A 22,034-nucleotide genomic window follows, 5' to 3' on the forward strand; every position below is an offset into this window, starting at 1 on the left:
AGTAAAAATAAAAGGTTTTGTTTAAAGCAAATTATCAGCACCTGTGCATAATCCAGCTTCAAAGGCAGGTCCTCCTTCTTTAACTTGTTTAACAAATATGGTATCCATTGGTTCCAAGCGGTTTCTTTGTTTTCCTGTGGGAAAGAAAAAGCCCAAGGCATGATTTTACTTCACAATATTTTATCAAAATACCAAAATATTAATTAAGACAAGCGGAGATTTCTGAGGAGGCAATAAAAGCATATTTTTGAATCTGGATGATAAACTCACAAAATAGGGGTTTTCATTAACTCTAACATTTATTTTGCTTCTTCCATAACACAGTGAAAGCTACATTTGATGGTTTCCATTTACTAAGTACATTCTGTATGTCAATAACTATACTACACACTATACATACCTTAAAACTGCTAATTTTCATAGTAAGTAAGTCTTACAACCACTATTGCATAAAAAAGAAAACTGAGGGTCAGAGGGATTAAGTAAGTTCTCCAAGGACACACAGCTAACAAGTGGCAAAGTTCATTATACAGGAAGTGCCAGGCTACTGCTTTTTAATTACTGCATTGTGCTAAGTATTAAAATATGATGAACAAGAGGTTTCTTCCCTTCAAGGATACTGGGAGAGGAAAGACATACATATAAATATTGGTATACTATAAAAAACAGACAAACACAAAACATAGTCATGGAAATGAGAACATGATCAACTCTGTAGTACAGTCAGGATTTCACAAGCTGTTGTCCATGGATCATCTGCATTAACAACTAAGGTGTTTGCTAAAAATGAATGTTCTGGAGTCCAAACAGAAATCTGCTTTGTTAACAAGTTTCCCAGGTGATCTTTATTCATGCTAAAATTTGAGCAAAACAGTTTCAGTAAAATAGAAGTCAACAGAAGATTGGGAGATGAGAGGACACTTTGGCTAATTGATAAATACTATCATAACTACTGTGGGAGGACAAAAAAGGTAGATAAGAGTTCTAAAAGTGTGGTCCCCAGACCAGCAGCATTAGTATCACCTGGGAAATGTGTTAGAAATGCAAATCTGTGGACCCTTCCCCAGATCTACTGAATTAGTCACTCTGAGGTGATTGTGATGCACACTGAAGTTTGAGAACCACTGAAGTAGAAGACACATTCAGTTTGGACACTCAAAGAATATAACCACAAAAATGAGGTATATACATGTGTAGAGTAATACAACACTGGGCAGAAAATGATTGTTGTTAAATAGCAATGCTGGGTAGAAAATGATTGTGAATATAAAGAATTCGTAGCTTATTGTATACAAAACTAAATTTTATCACAGTGTATACACAAAGGTAGCTCTGAAGACGTTTTTTAATGATGAAATATCTATCAGTACCTCTAATCACACTCAGCTAATTAAACTACAAATTGTTTTTGTTTCAGAAGTCAGTAGACATGGGTTCAAATCCCTGCTTTGCCACTTGAAATTTTCTGTGTGCCAGGTTTATTTTCTTCATAGAACTTCTTACTTATTGACTAAAATTACATTTGTATCCACTTACAGATTTGTTGTATGGCATTCCCACTAACATGAAGAGCAGGAAGTTTTGCAAGCTCACTGATAACCGTAGCACCTACAACAATGCCTGACATACAGCAGGCATTTAAATAATTACTAAATAAATGTATTATTTAATTCACATAAGCCTTCAAGATGGGCATTTGCCTGACAACAAAAATTGCCATTTGTCTCACAAGAAAAAAGACTTGCAAAGAGGATAAGTAGGGGCTTGAACCCAGGTCTAAATTTGACATACGACATTCCATGTTGCTTCAAAAGTAACTGAAAGTAATCCATTTGTTGAGCTGTATTGATTACCAGTAGTCCATTAACAATTACAGTCATGAATTGCATCATGAGTTTTGATCAAGGAATAGGCCACATATAGGCTATACCATATAGCGAGGGTAGTGTGTAGCAGGCTACAACATCTAGGTTTATGTAAGTACAAACTATTTTCATTCACACAACAAATGAAGCACTTAGCTTCTCAGAATATATTGCTGTTATGTGAAAGATGACTAGAATTTAAAAGGAAAAAAGTTCTTTTCAATTTAAATGCAAACAATGACTTCGAATCAAGTGGTAATTAATCAGACTAGGTCCTTCTATGGCCAACCCAACATTTACAACAGGTGGCATTAGAGGAAATTCATATATCTCCTTGGCTAGAAATTTGAGGATTCAATAAGATTTACCATATCAAGACACTGCTTTGATGGAAAGAGTTATATAACAAATGAGACTTTTTTTTTAAACTGCTGTCTTCTAGTCCACTGTGTCTCAAAGGTGATTATACCATACTTATATTTAAAAATACAAAATGTAAATGACTAGTAATGAAGTCTACAAAATAATAAAAACTTGGCTGGGTAGCAATGGGGTGACTTCTGGAAATTCTGATAGAAAAGTTCACTTACACAGAACAGAGGTGGTCCAAAATAATTTGGTGTGCTAATGTCTATAAAGGAAATACTAATTTTGAATGATTGCCGTTGTAAAGTCAGAGATACTTTGCCATTGATAAATCTCTCAATACACTATGCCTGAAAACATATGAAGATGGAATAGATTAAAAGAGAAGCCAATCCTATTGTAAGCACCATTACATCTCCTGAGAGTTGCACTTTTGGTTTTTGTTCATTTTCTTTTCTGGATTTTATCAATTCTACCTAGATATCTAATTCCGCTATACAAGAGAAAATTGTCCCCAAGTATCCCTCAAATATAAACCAGTTTCACTAAGAAATATACTTCTTTTCACTTAAGTTTTGAGTTAAACAGGACAGAGTAACATTAATAGTGTCCTCTTTAACATAGGTGGATTTCAATTCTGCCAGAACTTGATAAAAAGTATCAAATTTAAAATGTGTCATTCAATCTCCTGCGTCTTTAGTTGTTTGAGATGGGGATGAGTGGGGGTTGGTACTGGGGATCGAATCGAGAGGTGCTTTACCACTGAGCCTCATCCCCAGCTCTTTTTAAAATATATATTTTGAGACAGGGTCTTGCTTAGTTAGACTGGCCTCAAACTTGTGATCCTCCTGCCTTAGCCTCTAAAGTCACTGGGATTAGGTATGTGACACCACACCCAGCTCCTGGGTCTTTAGTTTTTGTAAGTATATTTCTGGGACATGCAAAACTAAAAGCCTGATCTTGAATTATGAAAACCCAAACAGGAAAAATTACTTTTTTACTTCTCTGTATGAATATTTAGCAGAGCCCAACAGCTTTCATTCTTAGTAAAAGCCTTTTTGATTTTTCACATCTATACTTCATAGTTCTCAATTTTATAAAACATATGAGACATGTTTCAAAATCTATTAAGTATTTTATTCAAGTGCCATTCCCTTGACCTTATCAAAAGAAAGAAAATGTGTCTTTTTTAGCATAAACATGTAATTAAATATTTCTGTATTTGCAGTAAAAAAGATAATGATCTTAAAAGGACAAAAAAGGCTAAAGTGACTAGATTCAATAAGAATACATGAAAAAGCTCATATAAATTTACTTGAAGTTGAATATTATATGTGAAATCAGAAAGAATGCATATCCTTCTACATTATATTAATAAGATCAGTTGGGGAATATGAGTAAAAAACTAACAATATATAGGGAGGAGCTGTCATCCAAACACTGAATGTCCAGGTGAGTTATTACTCTCAGTGTCTAGTATAATGCAGTAGTAATTAAGACCTTAGGCCTTATAACCAGATTAACATGGTTTAAAACCTCAACTCTACCATTTCTTTTCAATGTAGGACTATAACTTTTTGAAGTTGCTGAATACATATTTAAACTAAAAATAATTAGTTAATAATCTTAAATTCAAATTTAACTGGGCATTCTTTACCTGGATTTTATACAAATTATTTATATGTGTTTATAATTCATAAAATTATTTATAAATTCACTCATCTGAAAAATGGAAATGATGACCATTACTCATGCCTGGCAAAGATGTTGTAAGGATTCAAAGAGGTAATCCATTAAGTGTTTATGTAATTCATAGTATAAGTAGTTATTTAATAAAACTTATGATTGTAAGCCTTCAAAAGATGACATAAAGCACATTGTACTGCAAGTAATCAAAACATACTGGTTGAAAGAATATCCATAAAATTCAACTGTCATAAGGAAGTGAGAAATACAGGCCAATGAAAAAAAGGAAAAAAAGAAAAAAGAAGGTAGAAAGGTAAAAGACTACACCAAAAATAAATAAATTAATTAATAATAATGAAGTATCTCTGACATAAACCACTTATCTGTCTTCAAAGAGACTGGTGTCTAAAACCAAAGGCTACCATGTGGTGCAGTCTCTCTGCAGAGACTGGTGGGTGGCACTTCCCGCTTCCAGATACCCTACACTGGGATCAGTCCTCCCACCCTGGTCCCTACACCACCCTGAGGGCAGAGGCACCAGCTTAAAACAGAAAGCCCCACCTATTGGATGAGAAGAGAAACAGAAAAGAAACAGATCTCTAAAACGAGCAACAACCCTGGTTTCTTCTTTCGAGTATTTTTTTTTTTCTCTTTCTCTTCTACCCCTCTATCCTCCGGCCCTCACATACCCAATATATGTGAAACAAAGAACTTTGCATGAAATAGGATTTTCAGGACTGAGTCATAATAATAATATAATATAGAGGTGTTGTATATGCCCTTTTTCCCCCCTCTTTTTTTTCTTCTTTCATTTTTCTTTCCCCCAAATTTTACTATTTTAACATCCTGTATTTCTCTAAATACATGTGTGTGTTTGTTTTATGTACTCTACTATCTTCCCACGTACTTGTCTACCCCAAATTACTTCTTGTCTATTCTCTTGCTACCCTCTTCATTAGATTTCTCTTTCACATTTCCTAAGATAATACTAACTCTATACTCTCACATCTTTCCCCCTCAGCATAATGTCCTACTCCCCACCCCCAGTTCATTGTCCACTGTCAGAAACTGTAAACCTTTACGAAAACTACTGATTATATTTTAGATAATAATTGAACCTAACATTTCTGTACATTGAGACTAAACTGTAAACAACAAATTGTTCATAGGCGATATCTTGTGGATATTTGGATCAGTTAATGTTGTCCTTCTCCACAAAGGAGGAATCTTGGAACCCTACAAACCTATAGAGTAATAACACCCCAGACCCACAGAGATGGAAAGGAAGACACATGAGCAACATGAAAAGACAAGGGAAGAAAGTACCACCAACAAATCAAGACACCACATCATTAGAATCAATAGCAGCCACAGCAGAAAAAATTACAGAGAAGAGTTCAGGATATACATGGTTAAAATGTTCTGTGAACTCAAGGAAGATATAAGAGCAAATACAAGCAGTGAAAGGTCACTTTGACAAGGAGCTACATAAACAAATCCAAGAAGCAAAAGATCACCTCAACAGGGAGATAGAGGTTCTTAAAAAACAAAACCCAAACAGAAATCCTTGAAATGAAAGAAACAATAAACCAAATTAAAAGCTCAAATGAAAGCATCATCAACAGAATAGACCACTTACAAGATAAGACATCAGACAATGAAGATAAAATATATAATCTTGAAAGCAAACATAGACCACACAGCGATAATGATAAGAAACCATGAGCAGAACATTCAAGAAATATGGGATAGCATAAAGAGACCAAATTTAAGAGTTTTGGGGATAGAGGAAGGCATAGAGGTCCAAACCAAAGGAATGAATAATCTATTCAATGAAACAATATCTGAAAACTTTCCAAACATGAAAAATGAATTGGAAATTCAAATTCAATAAGCTTACAGGACACCAAATCTACAAAATCACAACAGATCTGCACCAAGGCACATTATAATAAAAATGCCCAACATAACAGAATAAGAAGAGAATTTTAAAAGCCATGAGAGAAAGGAATCAGATTACATGTAGAAGAAAACCAATTAGGATAACAGCAGATTTTTTAACACAGACCCTGAAATCTAGAAGATCCTGGAACAACATATACCAAGCTCTGAAAGAAAATGGGTGCCAACCAAGAATCTTGTATCTAGCAAAATTAAGCTTCAGATTTGAAAATGAAATAAAAACCTTCCATGATAAACAAAACGTTAAAAGAATTTATAGCTAGAAAACCGGCAGTATAAAACATCCTTGGCAAAATATTCTATGAAGAGAAAACAAAAAACAACAATGAAAATCAGCAGAGGGAGGTAATATCCTAAAAGAAAAACTAATCAAAGAAGACAATCAAGTTGAGTTAAATAACAAAAATAAAAAAATTTGGTTGGAAATACAAACCACGTCTCAATAATAAACCTGAAGGTTAATGGCTTAAACTCACCAATCAAAAGACACAGGCTAGCAGACTGGATTAAAAAAAAAAAGACTCAACTATTTGCTGCCTATAGGAGACTCATCTGATAGGAAAAGACATACACAGACTGAAGGTGAAGGATTGGGAAAAATCATACCACTCACATGGATTGTGGAAGCAGTCCGTCCTCATATCAAATAAGGTAGACTTCAAGCCAAAGTTAATCAAAAGGGATAAAGATGGACATTACATACTGCTCAAGGGAACCATACACCAACAAGACATAACAATCATAAATATATATTCCCCAAACAATGGTGCAACTATGTTCATCAAACAAATTCTTCTCAAGTTCAAGAGTCAAACAGAACACAACAAAATAATATTGGGTGACTTTAACATACGTCTCTCACCACTGGATAGATCTTCGAAACAAAAGTTGAATAAAGAAACTATAGAACTCAATAATACAATTAATAACTTAGACTTAAATGACATATATAGAATATTTCAACCTGCGTCAAGCAGATACACTTTATTCTCAGTAACATATGGATCCTTCTCTAAAATAGACCATATAATGTGCCACAAAGCAACTTTTAGCAAATATTAAAAGTAGAGATACTACCATGCATTTTATCAGATCATAATGGAATAAAATTGGAAATCAATGACAAAATACTGAAGAAAAATTTATCTATCACCTGGAGACTAAACAATGTGCTACTGAATGAACAATGAGTTACAGAAGACATCAAGGAGGAGATTAAAAAATTCTTAGCAGTAAATGAGAAAATAGACAAAACATATCTAAATCTCTGGGACCCATGAAAGCAGTACTAAGAGGAAAATTCATTGCATGGAGTTCATTCCTTAAAATAAGAAAAAGTCAATAAATAAATAACCTCATAGTACATCTCAAAGCCCTAGAAAAAGAAGAACTAATCAACAGCGAAGGCAAGAAATAATTAAAATTAGAGCTGAAATTAATGAAATAAAAATAAAAGATACAATTGAAAAAATTCACAAAACAAAAAGTTGGTTCTTTAAAAAAATAAATAAAATAGATCTTTAGCTATGCTACCAAAGAGAAGAACAGACAAAACTCAAATTACCAGCATATGCAATGAAAAAGGTAATATCACAACAGACACTACAGAAATACAGAAGATAATTAGAAATTATTTTGAAAACTTATACTCCAATAAAAGAGAAGACATTGAAGACATTGACAAATTTCTTAAGTCTTATAATTTTCCCAGATTGAATCAGGAAGATATGGACAATTTAAACAGATCAATAATAAGTGATGAAATAGAAGACTCCATCAGAAGTTTACCAATCAAGACAAGACCGGATGGATACACAGCAGAGTTCTACAAGAAGAACTAATATCAATACTCGCCAATTTATTTCAGGAAATAAAGAGGCAGCACTTCCAAACTCATTCTATGAGTTCAATATCACCCTGATCCAAAAACCAGGCAAAGATGCATCACAGAAAGAAAACTTCAGACCAATATTTCTAATAAACAGAGATGCAGAAATTCTCAATAAAATTCTGACAAATTGAATACAAAAACATATCAAAAAGATTGTGCACCATGATCAAGTGAAATTCATCCCAGGGATGCAAGCTTGGTTCAACATACGGAAATCAATAAATGTAATTCATCACATCAATAGACTTAAAAATAAGAATCATATGATCATCTCAGTAGACATAGAAAAAGCATCTGACAAATTACAGCACCCTTTTATGTTCAAAAAACTAGGGATAATAGGAACATATCTCAACATCATAAAGGCTATCTATGCTAAGCCCCAGGCTAACATCATTCTAAATGGAAAAAAATTGAAGGCATTCCCTCTAAAAACTGGAACAAGACAGGGCTGCCTTCTTCCACCACTTCTATTTAACATAGTTATTGAAACACTGGCCAGAGCAATTAGACGAAAGAAATTAAAGAGATTCACATAGGAAAAGAAAAACTCAAATTGGCACTATTTTGTGATGATATGACTCTATACCCAGAAGACCCTAAAAGTTCCACCAAAAAACTCCTAGAACTAGTAAATGAATTCAGCAACATAGCAGGATATAAAATCAACACCCAAAAATCAAAGGCATTTCTGTATCTCAGAAAGGAAAACTACCCCATTCTCAATAGCCTATAAATAAACAAACAAACAAACAAACAAATAAATAAATACTTGGGAATCAATTTAATGAAGAGGTAAAATATTTATATAATAAAAATTACAGAACCCTAAAGAAAGAAATCAAAGAAGATCTTAGAAGATGGAAAGATCTACCTTGCTCTTGAATAAGCAAAATTAATTTTATCAAAATGACAATATTTCCAAATGCAATATACAGATTTAATGCAATTCTGATCAAAATCCCAATGACATTCCTCATAGAAACAGAAAAAGCAATCATGAAATTCATCTGGAAAAATAAGAGACCCAGAATAGCTAAAGAAATCCTTAGCAGGAAGAGTGAAGCAGGTGACATCACTATACTATACTACAGAGCAACAGTAACAAAACCAGCATGGTATTGGCACCAAAATAGACTGGTAGACCAATGGTACAGAATAGAGGACACACAGACTAACCCACAAAACTACAATTATCTTATATTAGATAAAGGTGCCAAGAACATGCATTGGAGAAAAGATAGCATCTTCAACAAATGGTGCTGGGTAAACTGGAAATTCATATGCAACAAAATGAAATTAAACCCCTATCTCTCACCATGCACAAAACTCAACTCAAAATGGATCAAGGACTTGGGAATACAACCAGAGACCCTGCATCTAATAGAAGAAAAAGTAGGCCCTAATCTCCATCATGTGGGATTAGTCCCCAACTTCCTTAATAAGACTCCTGTGGCACAAGAATTAAAATCAAGAATCAATAAATGGAATGGACTCAAACTAAAAAGTTTCTTCTCAGCAATAGAAATTGTGAGGTGATTAGAGAGCCTACATCTTGGGAGCAGATTTTTACCCCTCACACATCAGATAGAACACTAATCACTAGGGTATATAAAAAACTCAAAAAGCTAAACACCAAAAAAACAAAATAACCCAGTCAATAAATGGGCCAAGGAACTGAAGAGACACTTCTCAGAAGATGATGTACAATCAATTAATAAATACCTGAAAAAATGTTCTTCATCACTAACAATTAGAGAAATGCAAATCAAAAACACTCTATGATTTCATCTCATTCTAGTCAAATGGCAGCTATTATGCATACAAACAACAATAAGTGTTGATGAAGATACGGGAAAAAGGTACACTCATACACTGCTGGTGGGACTGCAAATTGGTGCAGCCAATATGGAAAGCAGTATGTAGATGGAAAATTGGAAATGAAACCACCATTTGACCCAGCTGTCCCTCTCCTCCATCTATACCCAAAGAACTTAAAACAGCATAATAGAGGGACATAGCCACATCAATGTTTATAGCAGCACAATTCACAATAGGTAAACTGTGGAACTAACCTAGATGCCCTTCAATAGGTGAATGGATTAAAAAAATGTGGCATATATCACAATGGAATTTTACTCAGCAATAAAAGAGAATAAAATCATGGCATCTGCAGGTAAATGGATGGCACTGGAGAAGATAATGCTAAGTGAAGTTAGCCAATCCCCAAAAAACAAATGCTGAATGTTTTCTTTAATATAAGGAAGCTGATTCATAGTGAGATAGGGAGAGGGAGCATGGGAGGAATAGACGTGCTCTAGATAGGGCAGAGGGGTTGGAGGAAATGGGGTAGGGAAAATGGGGTTATTAATGATGGCGAAATTCAATGATCATTATTATCCAAAGTACAGGTATGAAGACACAAATTGGTATGAATATACTATGTATATAACCAGAGATATGAAAATTGTGCTCCATATATGTAGTAAGAATTGTAATGCATTCTGCTGCCATATATAAATTTTTTAAAATGAAAAAAGAGAATATTTAAATCTTTAATTACCTCCCTTTTTTAGAGAAAGCTAAAGTCAAAAAACACATGCAACATTTAAAATATTTGCAAATTTGAAGTTTTAAGTATCTAAAGCAAACAGAGTAAAGCAAACAGATTACAAAGCAACAAAATTTGAAGTATAACTGTTACAAACCCTGAAAGAAAAATCCACAAAGACAGAGATCATTCTAGTTTAGGGGACAAACTAGGGTGGGCGTTTTATACAAGAAAATCACTCTACATTTTAAATAAAAGCAAAACAATGAAAAATAACAAATGTCATCAAGGTTAAGCTTTTTTCCTTCTTCTGAGTTCTCGTACTACCAAAGAATTTTTTCTAATGGAACCAAATCTCTGCTTATATAATGACAGTTATTTTTTAAAGTATTCTTTTCATTGATTTCTTTGTTGTTTAAAAAATAGTCTCTCACTACATTTTTTTAAACAGCTCTATACATTTAAAAAAAGGCTACTGAAATGAGAAAGAATTTTATGAACGTCAGATAAGCCTGTGAAAAAATGCCCCTCCATAAAGGTTGAAAGCCAAAGATGTACATGATATAATGGAACATCAAAGCACCAGGCACCAATTATTTTTAAAAAACCTAATTAAATAGCTTGTTGAAATGAATATATATTTTTCAGATGAAATCTTCAATAACAATAAGAGGCTGGGAGTGGGTAACTCCATGATAAAGCCTTTGCCTAGCATGTCCAAGGTGCTGGGTTATATATCCCCAGCACTGCAAAAATAAAAAAATTTAAAAAAGGCTAAAATCTCAATGTATACTGAAATAAATATCTAAGTTAAGTCTAAATGATTTTTTTAAACTTCATTTTTCTTTGATGGAGAACAGATTATCAAGTAGAATACTTTGTTGAGCTAACATTAGAAATTACAAACTGTTAAGGCAAAAAGCAAACAGAAGAAGTAATAAACACCAAATTCATGCAAGTGGTTACTTCTGGGGGAAGATAATAGGGAAGGAATAGGTAAAAGGTCTAAACTATACATTTACGTAGGGGAGGGAGGAGGAAAAGGGAAAGAATAAACGAGAAAGGGGATATTGAGGAAATACAAATTGAGTATGCCTTATCTAAAGTGCTAGGTACTAAAAGCTTAAAATGTTTTGGATTTCAAAGTTTTTCATATTTTAAAATATTTGCATAAACTATCAGTTGAGCATTCCTAATCTTAAAATCCAAAATCTGAAACTTTTTGAGCCTGTGATCTGATTTTCGAGCATTTCAGAATTTGTATTTTGGATGTAGGGATGTTCAATTTGTATTAAAAATGTTATGAGGATAAAGAAAGGCATCAAGCATTCAAAAGTTAAATTTTTTCCCTATAGTTTGCCTGAACTATTTCATAACTATTATTTTTTGTTTTTGAAAACATGCTTCAGACACAAAATAACCAAAATAGAATAAAAGCAGTACTAAGGGAAATTTACAGCAATCAATATCTACCTCAAAAAAAGAAAAACATCTTAAACATCCTATCACTGCATGTTAAGAAACGAGAAAAGAATCAAATTCAAAATTAATAGAAGAAAAAAAATAATAAAGATCAGAGTAGAAACAAATGAAAAAGGGTCTAAAACACAACACAAAAGTTCAGCAGAAAAGATAAAACAGACAAACTCTTAGCTAGACTAAGAAAAACAAAAAATAAAAGACAAAATGGAAGACATTACAAATGACACTACAGAAATTTGTAAACCAGGAGAAATGGATGATAAATGTCCTGGATACATACACCTTATCAAAATTGAATCATGAAGCGAAGGTTCTGGGAAGGAAACTGAGCAAATTATGTGTATGTACAAGTATGACATAATGAGACCCATTATTATGTATTTGAATACATTTAACAAAGTTGCAAGATACAAAATCATATACAAAAATTAGTAGCATTACTATAAACCAATACTAAATTATCTAAAGTAGAAATTAAGAAAGGCAATCCCACTTACAGTAGCTACAAAAAAATACTTAGGAACAAAAGTAACCAATGAGGTGACAGAGCTATAATGAAAATATAAATATTAATGAAAGAAACTGAGGAGGACACACAAAAATGGAAATATATCCTATGTACATGAATTGGAGGGATAAATACTGTTAAAGATGTCCATACTATCCAAAACAATCTACAGATTCAATGCAATCCTATTAAAATAAAGTGACATTCTTCACATAACTAGGAAAAACAATCCTAAAATTTTTATGGAACTACAAAAAACTCCAAATAGACAAAACTATGTTGAGGAAAAACAGAAAACCAAAGTAGGAAACATTATACTATCCAAATTTAAAATACAGTACACAAAGCAAAGCAGCATGGTACTGGCATAAAAACAGACATACAAATCAATGGAACAGAACAGAGAGCCTAGAAGTAAATTGCTGCATCTATGGCCAATTGATTTTCAACAAAGTCACTAAGAACATGCATTGGAGAAAGAACATCAAACTAATAACCTGCACAGCAAAGGAAATATTATCAGATTTAAGAGACAATTCAGAATAAGGAGAAACATTTACAAACTATACTTATTACAAGGGATTGATATCTACAACATATGAAGAACTCAAAAAACTCAATAGCAAAAAAAAAAAGGCAATAAACCTTAACAGACATATCTCAAAAGAAGACATGCAGATGCCAAATTGATATAGGAAAAAGATGTTCAATTTCACTAATTTTCAGAGAAATGCAAATCAAAAACACAATGAACTATCATCTTACCCCAGTAACTGACTATTTTAAAAAAGACTAAAGCCCAAGTGCTGGCATAAACCTGGAAAAAAGGGAACCCTTATGCTCTGTTGATAGAAATGCAAATTGGTACCGCCATGTGAAAAATCATATGGAGATTCTTAAAAAAATTAAAATAGAACCAACACATAATCCAGCAATCCCACTAGTATGTATATAGCCAAAGGAAATGAAATCAATCAAAGAGATACATGCATGTTCACCATGACACTATTCACAATAGCCAAGAAATGGAAATGACCAAAGTGTTAATCAACTGATAAAGAAATAAAGAGTATGTGGTACAAATACACAAGGAAATACTGTTAGGCCAAAGAATGAAATCTTACGTGAAACAACATAGACGGAATTGGAGATCATTATGTTAAGGGAAATAAACCAGACATAAAAAGACAAGTACTAATGACCTAAAATGGTGATTACTAGAGGCTGGAGAATAAGGAAAGAGGAAAGGATGAGGAAAGGTTGATCAATGGGTACTAAGCTACAATTAAAAACAAAAAGTTCTGGTGTTAAATGTTATTTCAACCTACACGTATGTAATTTTTAAAAATTTTTTATTGTGGAAAATGTTCAGCATACACAAAAATAGAGAACATAATAAAGTCATGAATCCATTTTAATGATTTTTTTTAAAAAACTGTCAGTTTTGTTTCATTAAAACCTATCCACTTTTTTTCTAAAACATTTGAAAACAAATCCCAGATTATATGTCAATTCATATACAAATACTTTACTTCAGAGTATGATTCACTAAGATATAAAAATTTAGTTTTTTCTTATAGGAAAAACAACAAATGCTTCAGTGATTCTCTATAGTACGTAGTATTCTGCACAATGTAGGTTTCTGATATAAGCTGACAACACACCCAATCTTTCTACTTTCATCTTCCTAAATTCTTAATGAAGGCAGTGTCATGACAGAAATGACAGCATCCAAAGCAATTATTTCACATGTTAAAATCACAACAAAGCCCTCTATTAAGTTTTTGAACAAGCTGCCAATTCCCGGTAGAACTACTCTCTGTATTCAAATTCACTGAGTTTATAGGAGCAAGAGAATCTTGCTCATATAATCATGAAACATGAAAATCTCCAGCATACAACAGTGCTTGGCACATAGTAGATACTCAAATATTCCCTGATTTAAATTATCACCTTGTAAAATGCCAATAAAAAAATGCCCCAAACCATTTTAGAGATTTGTTTCAGAAACAAAGCTATTATACTACAAATGACCTGTAATATTTCCCTGATAAGGTGACATGTTGCCATACTACTGTAATACCACTAGGTGTCAGACATGAGTCAAAATTTTCTGGAAGCAAAACTACAGAAGTATGTTATTCATCAACAAATATTTATTGAGCTCTTACTTTGAGCCAGGCACTGATTCTCCTAAATGAACACAACAGTCCTGAGATCTGCCTTCTGGAGTATCTGAAGTTTATGCAGCACTGTTGTTTCTCAAAATTTTAGGAATTTCACAAGTCATGCATAATTTCTAGATCTACAGCCCTGATATTTCTGTTATGCTAGGTTTAGATCTCCAGAGAAATTTGTTACAATGCTGTAATCACAAGCAACTGTCTTTCCATCTTTGACTTTACCATCACTCAATCCTAACCAATTAAACTTGCTCTTCAACTCGGTGGCGAAAAAAAAGACTTATCAGCGGCCCCTCTCAGCCCCCATTACTTTCTTTCTAAGATCAACCACAAATCAAAATTCACTAGGAACCTCAACTTCTTTTTCCCCTGGATAGACCTTTCAAAACATTCAATTTGCCAATCTCTAACTGTGGAGAATTCCAGCCATATGCTAACTTGTTCCATTCTGATTTTCTCATACTATTTGGATATCCTTATCTCCTACTTCACTCTAAGTTTTCTTTCCTCAATTTTCTTTCCCTTTGTCCTATCATAGATGAGGATTTTGTCATAAGCCTTCTTCAGAACCTTGCTTCCATAGTTCTCTCTAGTTATTTATAAAACTTCAGTCAGTCTCCAAGTCTTCTCTCAAAATCTTTTTTTTTTTTTTGCAGGGGGGTGGGGGTGGGGGTGGTACCAGGGATTGAACCCAGGGTTGCTTAACCACTAGCCATATCCCCAGACCTTTTTATATAGACAAGGTCTCCCTAAATTCCTGAGGCTGGCTTTAAACTTTGGATCTTCCTGCCTCAGCCTCCCAAGCCACTGGGATTACAGGTGTGCATCATCACGCCTGGATTCTCTCAAAATCTCTTAAGGACATAAAGTTTCCCAAACTTAAAAAAACAAAAGTTCTTTCCACATTGCTTTCATTTCCATCATTTCATTTTTACACTTCTTACAAATGCAGTCTACATTCATTCATCATCACCTACCTCTATTGCAGGGTTTCTCAGATATTAACAAATATCCCCTGGGGAGGACAAAAATCATCCTCCATACCACCCCGCCCCCCATCCTCATGAGGTTCACTGCTCTAATTTATGTCCCAACCCACTGAAATTTGCTTTCCTCATCACTTCCATCCACTGTACTAAAACTGTTCTCAGTAACTTTACCTTTTTTTCAGGTCTGGTCTGAATTTCAGTATCTACTACTAGGTCTCCATCCCAGTGAATTCTCCAGGAACAGTTTTGTTTCAGGAGGTCTGTGTGTTTGTTTTTTGTTCTGGGGTCTTACTGATGCCAAGCACATGCTCTACCTCTGAGCTACACTTTCAGCTCCTGCATCCTAATGAATCCTCTATGACAAATGACAAGTTTTCCACTGTCCCCTTAAAATTATCAGCTCTTAGTTAACAAATTACCAGCTCTCCTGGTTGTCCTCATACCATACTACTACTACTACTACTACTACTACTATTACTACTACTACTACTACTCAGATTTACTTTCTGATTCTTCTTTCTCTGTATCTTAGATGTTATCTTCTTTATCCTGCATGTCTTCATACTCTCTATGTATGGATTCATCATGCCTAAAACCTAATTATAACATATCCAGTAAGATTTACAACCAACCACACCTTTCTATGAGCTCTAGACTCAAATTTTCAACCAGGTACTGAATGTTCTACAGGCTTCAGAAATTATCCCAAACAAAACTCATAAATTTCCCCTTCACTACCCTTCAGTTAATTGCACCTCCATCTATCCAGTCACTAAAACTAGAAAAGACAAACCTAATTCTCCCTAAGTCATACATAACTGGGGGTTGGATGCAATCCATCCTGTAGTTCTTCCAACAAATTTGGGCAAATCTAAGCTCTAAATGTGTCTGAAAACTGTTCAGAAATGCTGTTTTTCTTTCTTCTTAAAGAAGTCCTCTTTGTTCATAACAGCCTAAACAAACACCCCACCTGAGTACTCTTCCCTGGTGGTAAAATGATTCCTTGCACCATGATCCTATAACAATCCTACATACCTTTTTTGGTTTGGGGAGTGTGTGTGTGTGTGTGTGTGTGTTTTGGAGGGGGGAGGTATTTGTTTGGTTCCAGGGATTAAATCCAGGAGTGCTTAACCACTAAACTACATCCCTATCCCTTTTTACTTTTTATTTTAAGGCAAGGTCTTGCTAAGTTACTTAGGGCCTTGCTAAGTTGCTAAGGTTGGCTCTGAACTTGCAATCCTCCTGCCTCAGTGTCCCAAGACCCTCTGATTACAGGCGTGAATTTATCTTTGCAATGAAATAACTATTTTATACTTTCAACCTCCATCAGACTTAGAGCTTTCTGAAGTCAGAGACTGTGTCATGTACTTCTATTTTTTCATTAAATGTACACATGCCAGGAAGTGTTATGGGGTTTAAAAAGAAAAAAAAGTCCCTGCTCTATAGTCCAACTAAGAAAGAAAAATTTTAAGCAAGAAAAAGTACTTTGAGAGATGATGATGTAATGGAGAATAATAAACAGTGAGAAAGAAAGGGAGAGTGAAAGGCAGGGCTATTTTTATGAAATGGTCAGGGAAGTCCTCTGAACAGGTGATATTTGAACAAACTTTGAAGGAAATGAGGTCCGAGGCCATGTCGCTTCCTTCCCAGCAATTACTTTAGTGGTGGCTCATGGCAGTGACTCAACAGATGTTTGCTCAGTGAATGAATAAATAATACAAGAATATTTTTCAGTTTAATATATTCAGCATTTATATGCAAATATTTCTGTTTTGTTTTTTATACCAAAGATAAAAAGTTACCTGTTAAACACTGAAAGCAGATACTGTTAACTATTACAATTAACTTTTTATTAAATGGATTTATGAATTGCATATTCTCGATGTAGACTAACTAGAGAGCAATCGAAATGAAAATGCAACTATCCAGGTGGTGTCTATGACCAAGGTCACAAATTATGGGACAGCTAGGAAAAGACAGCTTGAAATTACCTAATTACAAAGCTGCCTCTGGGACAACATTTCCACAGAGAACTTATTTCCAGAAGAGAGATTAATATTCCAGAGAATATAAATACCCTAACCATATACCTGTCTTGACATTTTTACTTTTATAGTCCTATCTGTTCAGTATCTACAATTAGCTCTCTGAAGTCCGAGATTTTGAGCTTTGTAAATCTTTTAGAACTCTTAAAAGAGACTTTTCTGAAAACTGCATTTATTTTCTTGACTCATTTCATGCAGTATGTTTTTCAAGGTCTTAAACTCTATTCCTAATAACAGGATTTCTACCAGTATCTACTTTAATCCAACTGAATTCCCTTCATTATAGATTACTATAATTATGGTTACAGTAATCTGGGACTTTCAAAGTTAAGAGAGTTTGTTTTTAAGTATCTCATCTAACTTGACCACCTTACCAAGTAATTTTAGAAAGAGGATGTCTAAATTCCTGTGTAAGCCTATAACTTCTATATTTTTGGCATTATTATTCTAGTTTACACATGTGGCTATGAAATATGATTTTAAATAAAAAGAACTGTCACTGGCACTTGTGTTAGGGAGACTGATATGGAGAAAGAAAAGTAGGAAGGCAGAGAAGAAAAGGTTTTCTTTCTCAGCAGCAGACAGACTCTGGCATGCTGCACACTGCTCTGATTATGGTCACTAAGGACCAGAGAAAGGGAAGATGGCAGCAAGCACAGCATCTATCACAGTGCAGTTCCCTTTATTCAACATACCCAATCCACAAACATTAGAGTTCCATCTGTGTTCCAGGTACTTTATTAGACACTGAAAATTCAGCCATAAAAGATCTATCCTTAATGATCTTTGTTCTGAAATATATACAAACTTTTTTTTTCAGCAACACACTGAAGGCTACATATAGTGGCATGGGCCTATAGTCCCAGCACCCAGGTGATCAGGAAGATCATCTGAGCCCAAGAGTTCAAGATCAGACTGGGGACAGGAGTAGAGGGGTACAGAGGTGAGAGGAGAAAAGGGAAAACTAAAGGGTATAAGTATATAGAAAATATTTACTTTACATATTTTAGTGACCAATTTTTGCCTCTTAGTTATTTATATCATATTTGTATCAATGCCACTATCTCCCTACACAGGTAAATCAAGAAGCAAGAATTCTCATACATGAACAATCACTACATTGTTTCTAAAACAGGAGCAGGAATTTTCAGTGGAGAATTAAGGAATATGTCTGTCTGCATCTTTTACTGACTGTGAAACATGAAACAATCTACTCCATTTTGTACAAAGTATCCCTTCATACACTTGAGAACAGTTATCACTTTTTCCCTGAACTTCCCTCTTTCCGAGCAAAAATATGAAAATCTAATACGTGTTTATTTGGAGCCCCCCCCAAAAAATGAAAAGAGAGCATCAGGACACAGAAAATGGCAATATGTAAAGAGAAACTGGCTGAAAATATTCTAGAACTAATGAAAGACATCTATACACAGTCACAAGAAGCTCAATGAATCCCAAAGAAAGATACAAAGAAATCCTCACCTGGACTCATTACCATGAAAAAGCTAGACACCAGAGAAAAATCTTAAAAAGCAGATATATGACTTCTTACTAGTAATCATAGAAGCCAAAGAGAGTAGTATCTTCAAACAATTCCATACCAAGCAAAAACATATTTCAAAAATGAAGATGAAATAAAGACATTTCACTTAAGAAAATTCAACAGCATAAAAATAGCATGTAGGTATAAGGGAGATAAATGGAATGTTCTAAAGTCTTTATATGATTTCAGAAGATAATAAAATAATAAAATTTTGGTAAGCTTGCATATTATAATTTTTAGTATGACCACTAAAAATACCAATATGCTACTTAACTTCTAAGTAGAATGTATGAAAGAGAACTGATATTTTAATCTCAACAAAGAAAATCTGAACCAACATAAACCTCAAAATAAAACTGAAGGCTTATATATAAATAATTACATTAAATGTAAATAGACAAGAATCTCTAAATCTACAAATGATGAAGTAGCTGGTTTCAGATTCAACTCCTCCACACATGAAAAACTAGACAGAGTACAAATCACAGAGCTTCCAGCACTAAAGAGGCTGAGGGAAGGGGAAAAAACGTGGGGAAAGGGGTATTCATGAAGGACTATCCAAAGAAGAAAAGTCCTAGAAAACACCAAATGCTTTTAACTGGGGCCACCAAAAGAACAAAACTTGTGAACAGGGGTGAAAAAGAAAATGCCCAACCCTGTCAATCATAAAGGTATATCACTTAGATTTCCTTCAAGAGAACCTACTGAAGGGACTATAGAGATTAACAGACCCAGCTGCCAGCCTTTGGATCAACCAACCATGCTCATGATTAACAGACCCAGCTGCCAGCCTGTGGATCAACCAACCATGCTCACACCATGGTCACAGTTCTCCATTCCTGCCCAAAGCAGGATTCCTCTAAAAGTCAATCTAAAGATTGCCTGGAACTCCCCACTGGCCAAGCAGAGACTTCCTCTCTTCTCTCACAGGGGTTAAATCAGTATCATGTCTTCATTCCTTTATCATATCCTGCTCTTTATCCTTTTATAAGCATTTCCCCCAATAAATTTTTTGCTGTAACATCCTTTCTTGGCAACTGCTTCTTCTTGGTATCTGCCATCAGAGGATATAAGATAATACACCAATTATCACAAAGATCAAGGCCCAAAGACTTCCAGGTGAGGTCAACCACTGCAAAGATCCTAAACAAAAGAGAAAATCAAGCCCGATGATGCAAAAAAACATCATATATATGAAAAAGCTTGGCTTAATCCAGTAATGCAAGGTTGGTATAACATTTGAAAACTAATCAATATAATTCACTATACTAACAGATTAAGAAAAGAAAAAAACAAAGAAGAAGACTAATTCATGGGAGAGCTACACCAAATTCACAGACTGGAAAATTCAATATTTCAAGTATTTTAAGTACTATAAACAATACAAAACCAATCAAAATTCCAGCAGGATTTTTGTTGTTTTGTTGTTGTTAGGTGTAGAAACTGAAAACCTCATTCTAAAACTTTTGATACTACAAATGGAAAAATGTAGCCTGGGTAATCCAAACTCCCCCATCCTACACCTTTCCAACTATTCTGAAAGCTTTATATAGCCCAGGTAATCTTGAAAAATAATTAGAAGACTTACTCTACCCAATAGCAAACCTTATTATAAAGGTGCAGTAATTAAGACAGTGCTGTACTAGTGTGAAGAAGATGACCAATGGAATAGAACAAAGTTTGGGGAACTTCTATGAAGAGCAAAATATAAATTTCTTAAATAGAACCATAAAAGAAAATATCAATCATCTTACTACATTAAAATAGGAAATTCTCTATCAAAATTACAAATAAGAAATTGAAAGGTAATTCAACTGGTGCACATCTGTAATCCTGGCAACTCAAGAGGTTGAGAAAGGAGGTTCTCAAGTTTGAAGCCAATCTGAGCTACTTAGGGAGATTCTGTCTCAAAATAAAAATTAAAAAGGGCTAGAAACATAGCTTAGTAGTAAAGCGCCCCTGGGTTCAATCCCCAGTACCAAGAAATTAAAATTTAAAAAAAAAGAGAGAAAGGCAAGTCATAGATTGGACATGTCCAAAGTCCTCATTCAGAATATTTAAACACCTACAAATCAATAATAGAATACACAGATAAAAGACAAATGAAAGGTAATCAACCTCATTTGTCTTCATGAATATCAAAATTAAAGCTACAATCTATACCATCATATACCACCAGATTGACTAAAAAACGACTAACAAATACCAAGTGTTAAAAAGGATAAGGAGCAACTGGAACGTTCATAGTAAGTTGGTGAGTGTATAAACTGAAACAAACACTATGGAAAACTGATAGAAATTCCTAAATATCTATAATATATGAATAAATTATTTGTATTTATTTTTCCAGCTTTATTTAGATAAGGTAAAATATGATGAAACACACTTAAGTACACAATTCAAAAAGTCTTGACAAATGTATATACCCATGTAATCATCAATATGATCAAGATCTGAGAGACTTTCTCATCATGTCAAAAAATTTCCTTGTGCTCATTCCCAGTCAGTTCAGACAACCAAACTACATTAAGTATTGTTTAGATTTGTCTTTCCTAGATTTTCATATAAATAAATGGAATCAAATAGTATGTACTCTTTTGCATTTGACTTCTTTCACTCATCAAAATGTTTGACTGCAAACATATGTGCAACCAAAGAAAAAGCACATAAAGTGGATATCATCAAAATTAAAAGCTTTTGTCCATCAAAGGCACTATGGAGAAAGTAAAGACAACCTACAGAATAGCAGAAAATAAATGCAAACTATATATCTGATAAGAGTTTACCATCAAGATTATATCAAGAACTCTTACAACTCAACACCAAAAAGACAAAGATCCTAATTATTTTCAAACTGCCCATTTTAAGGGCAATAGGGCTGGGAGTATAGCTCAATAGTAGAGCACTTTGTGAGGCCCTGAGTTCTCTGCCAAACACTGCAAAAAAAAAAAAAGGTAAAACAA

General features: G+C 34.0%; 1 protein-coding gene across 7 annotated transcripts in view; it reads right to left on the reverse strand.

Annotated features, from left to right (window-relative positions):
* The window catches only part of Arhgap21 (Rho GTPase activating protein 21), a 135,659-nt gene that overhangs the window by 45,799 nt on the left and 67,826 nt on the right, over window positions 1–22,034 (reverse strand). For all 7 annotated transcript variants that reach the window (XM_077803031.1, XM_077803030.1, XM_026401187.2 and 4 more), the window contains exon 5: window positions 42–134. In XM_077803031.1, coding sequence (XP_077659157.1) covers window positions 42–134 — 93 coding nt within the window. The remainder of the gene's footprint in view (window positions 1–41; window positions 135–22,034) is intronic.

Source organism: Urocitellus parryii, chromosome 9 (genome assembly GCF_045843805.1).
Source record: "Urocitellus parryii isolate mUroPar1 chromosome 9, mUroPar1.hap1, whole genome shotgun sequence".
NCBI lineage: Eukaryota > Metazoa > Chordata > Mammalia > Rodentia > Sciuridae > Urocitellus > Urocitellus parryii.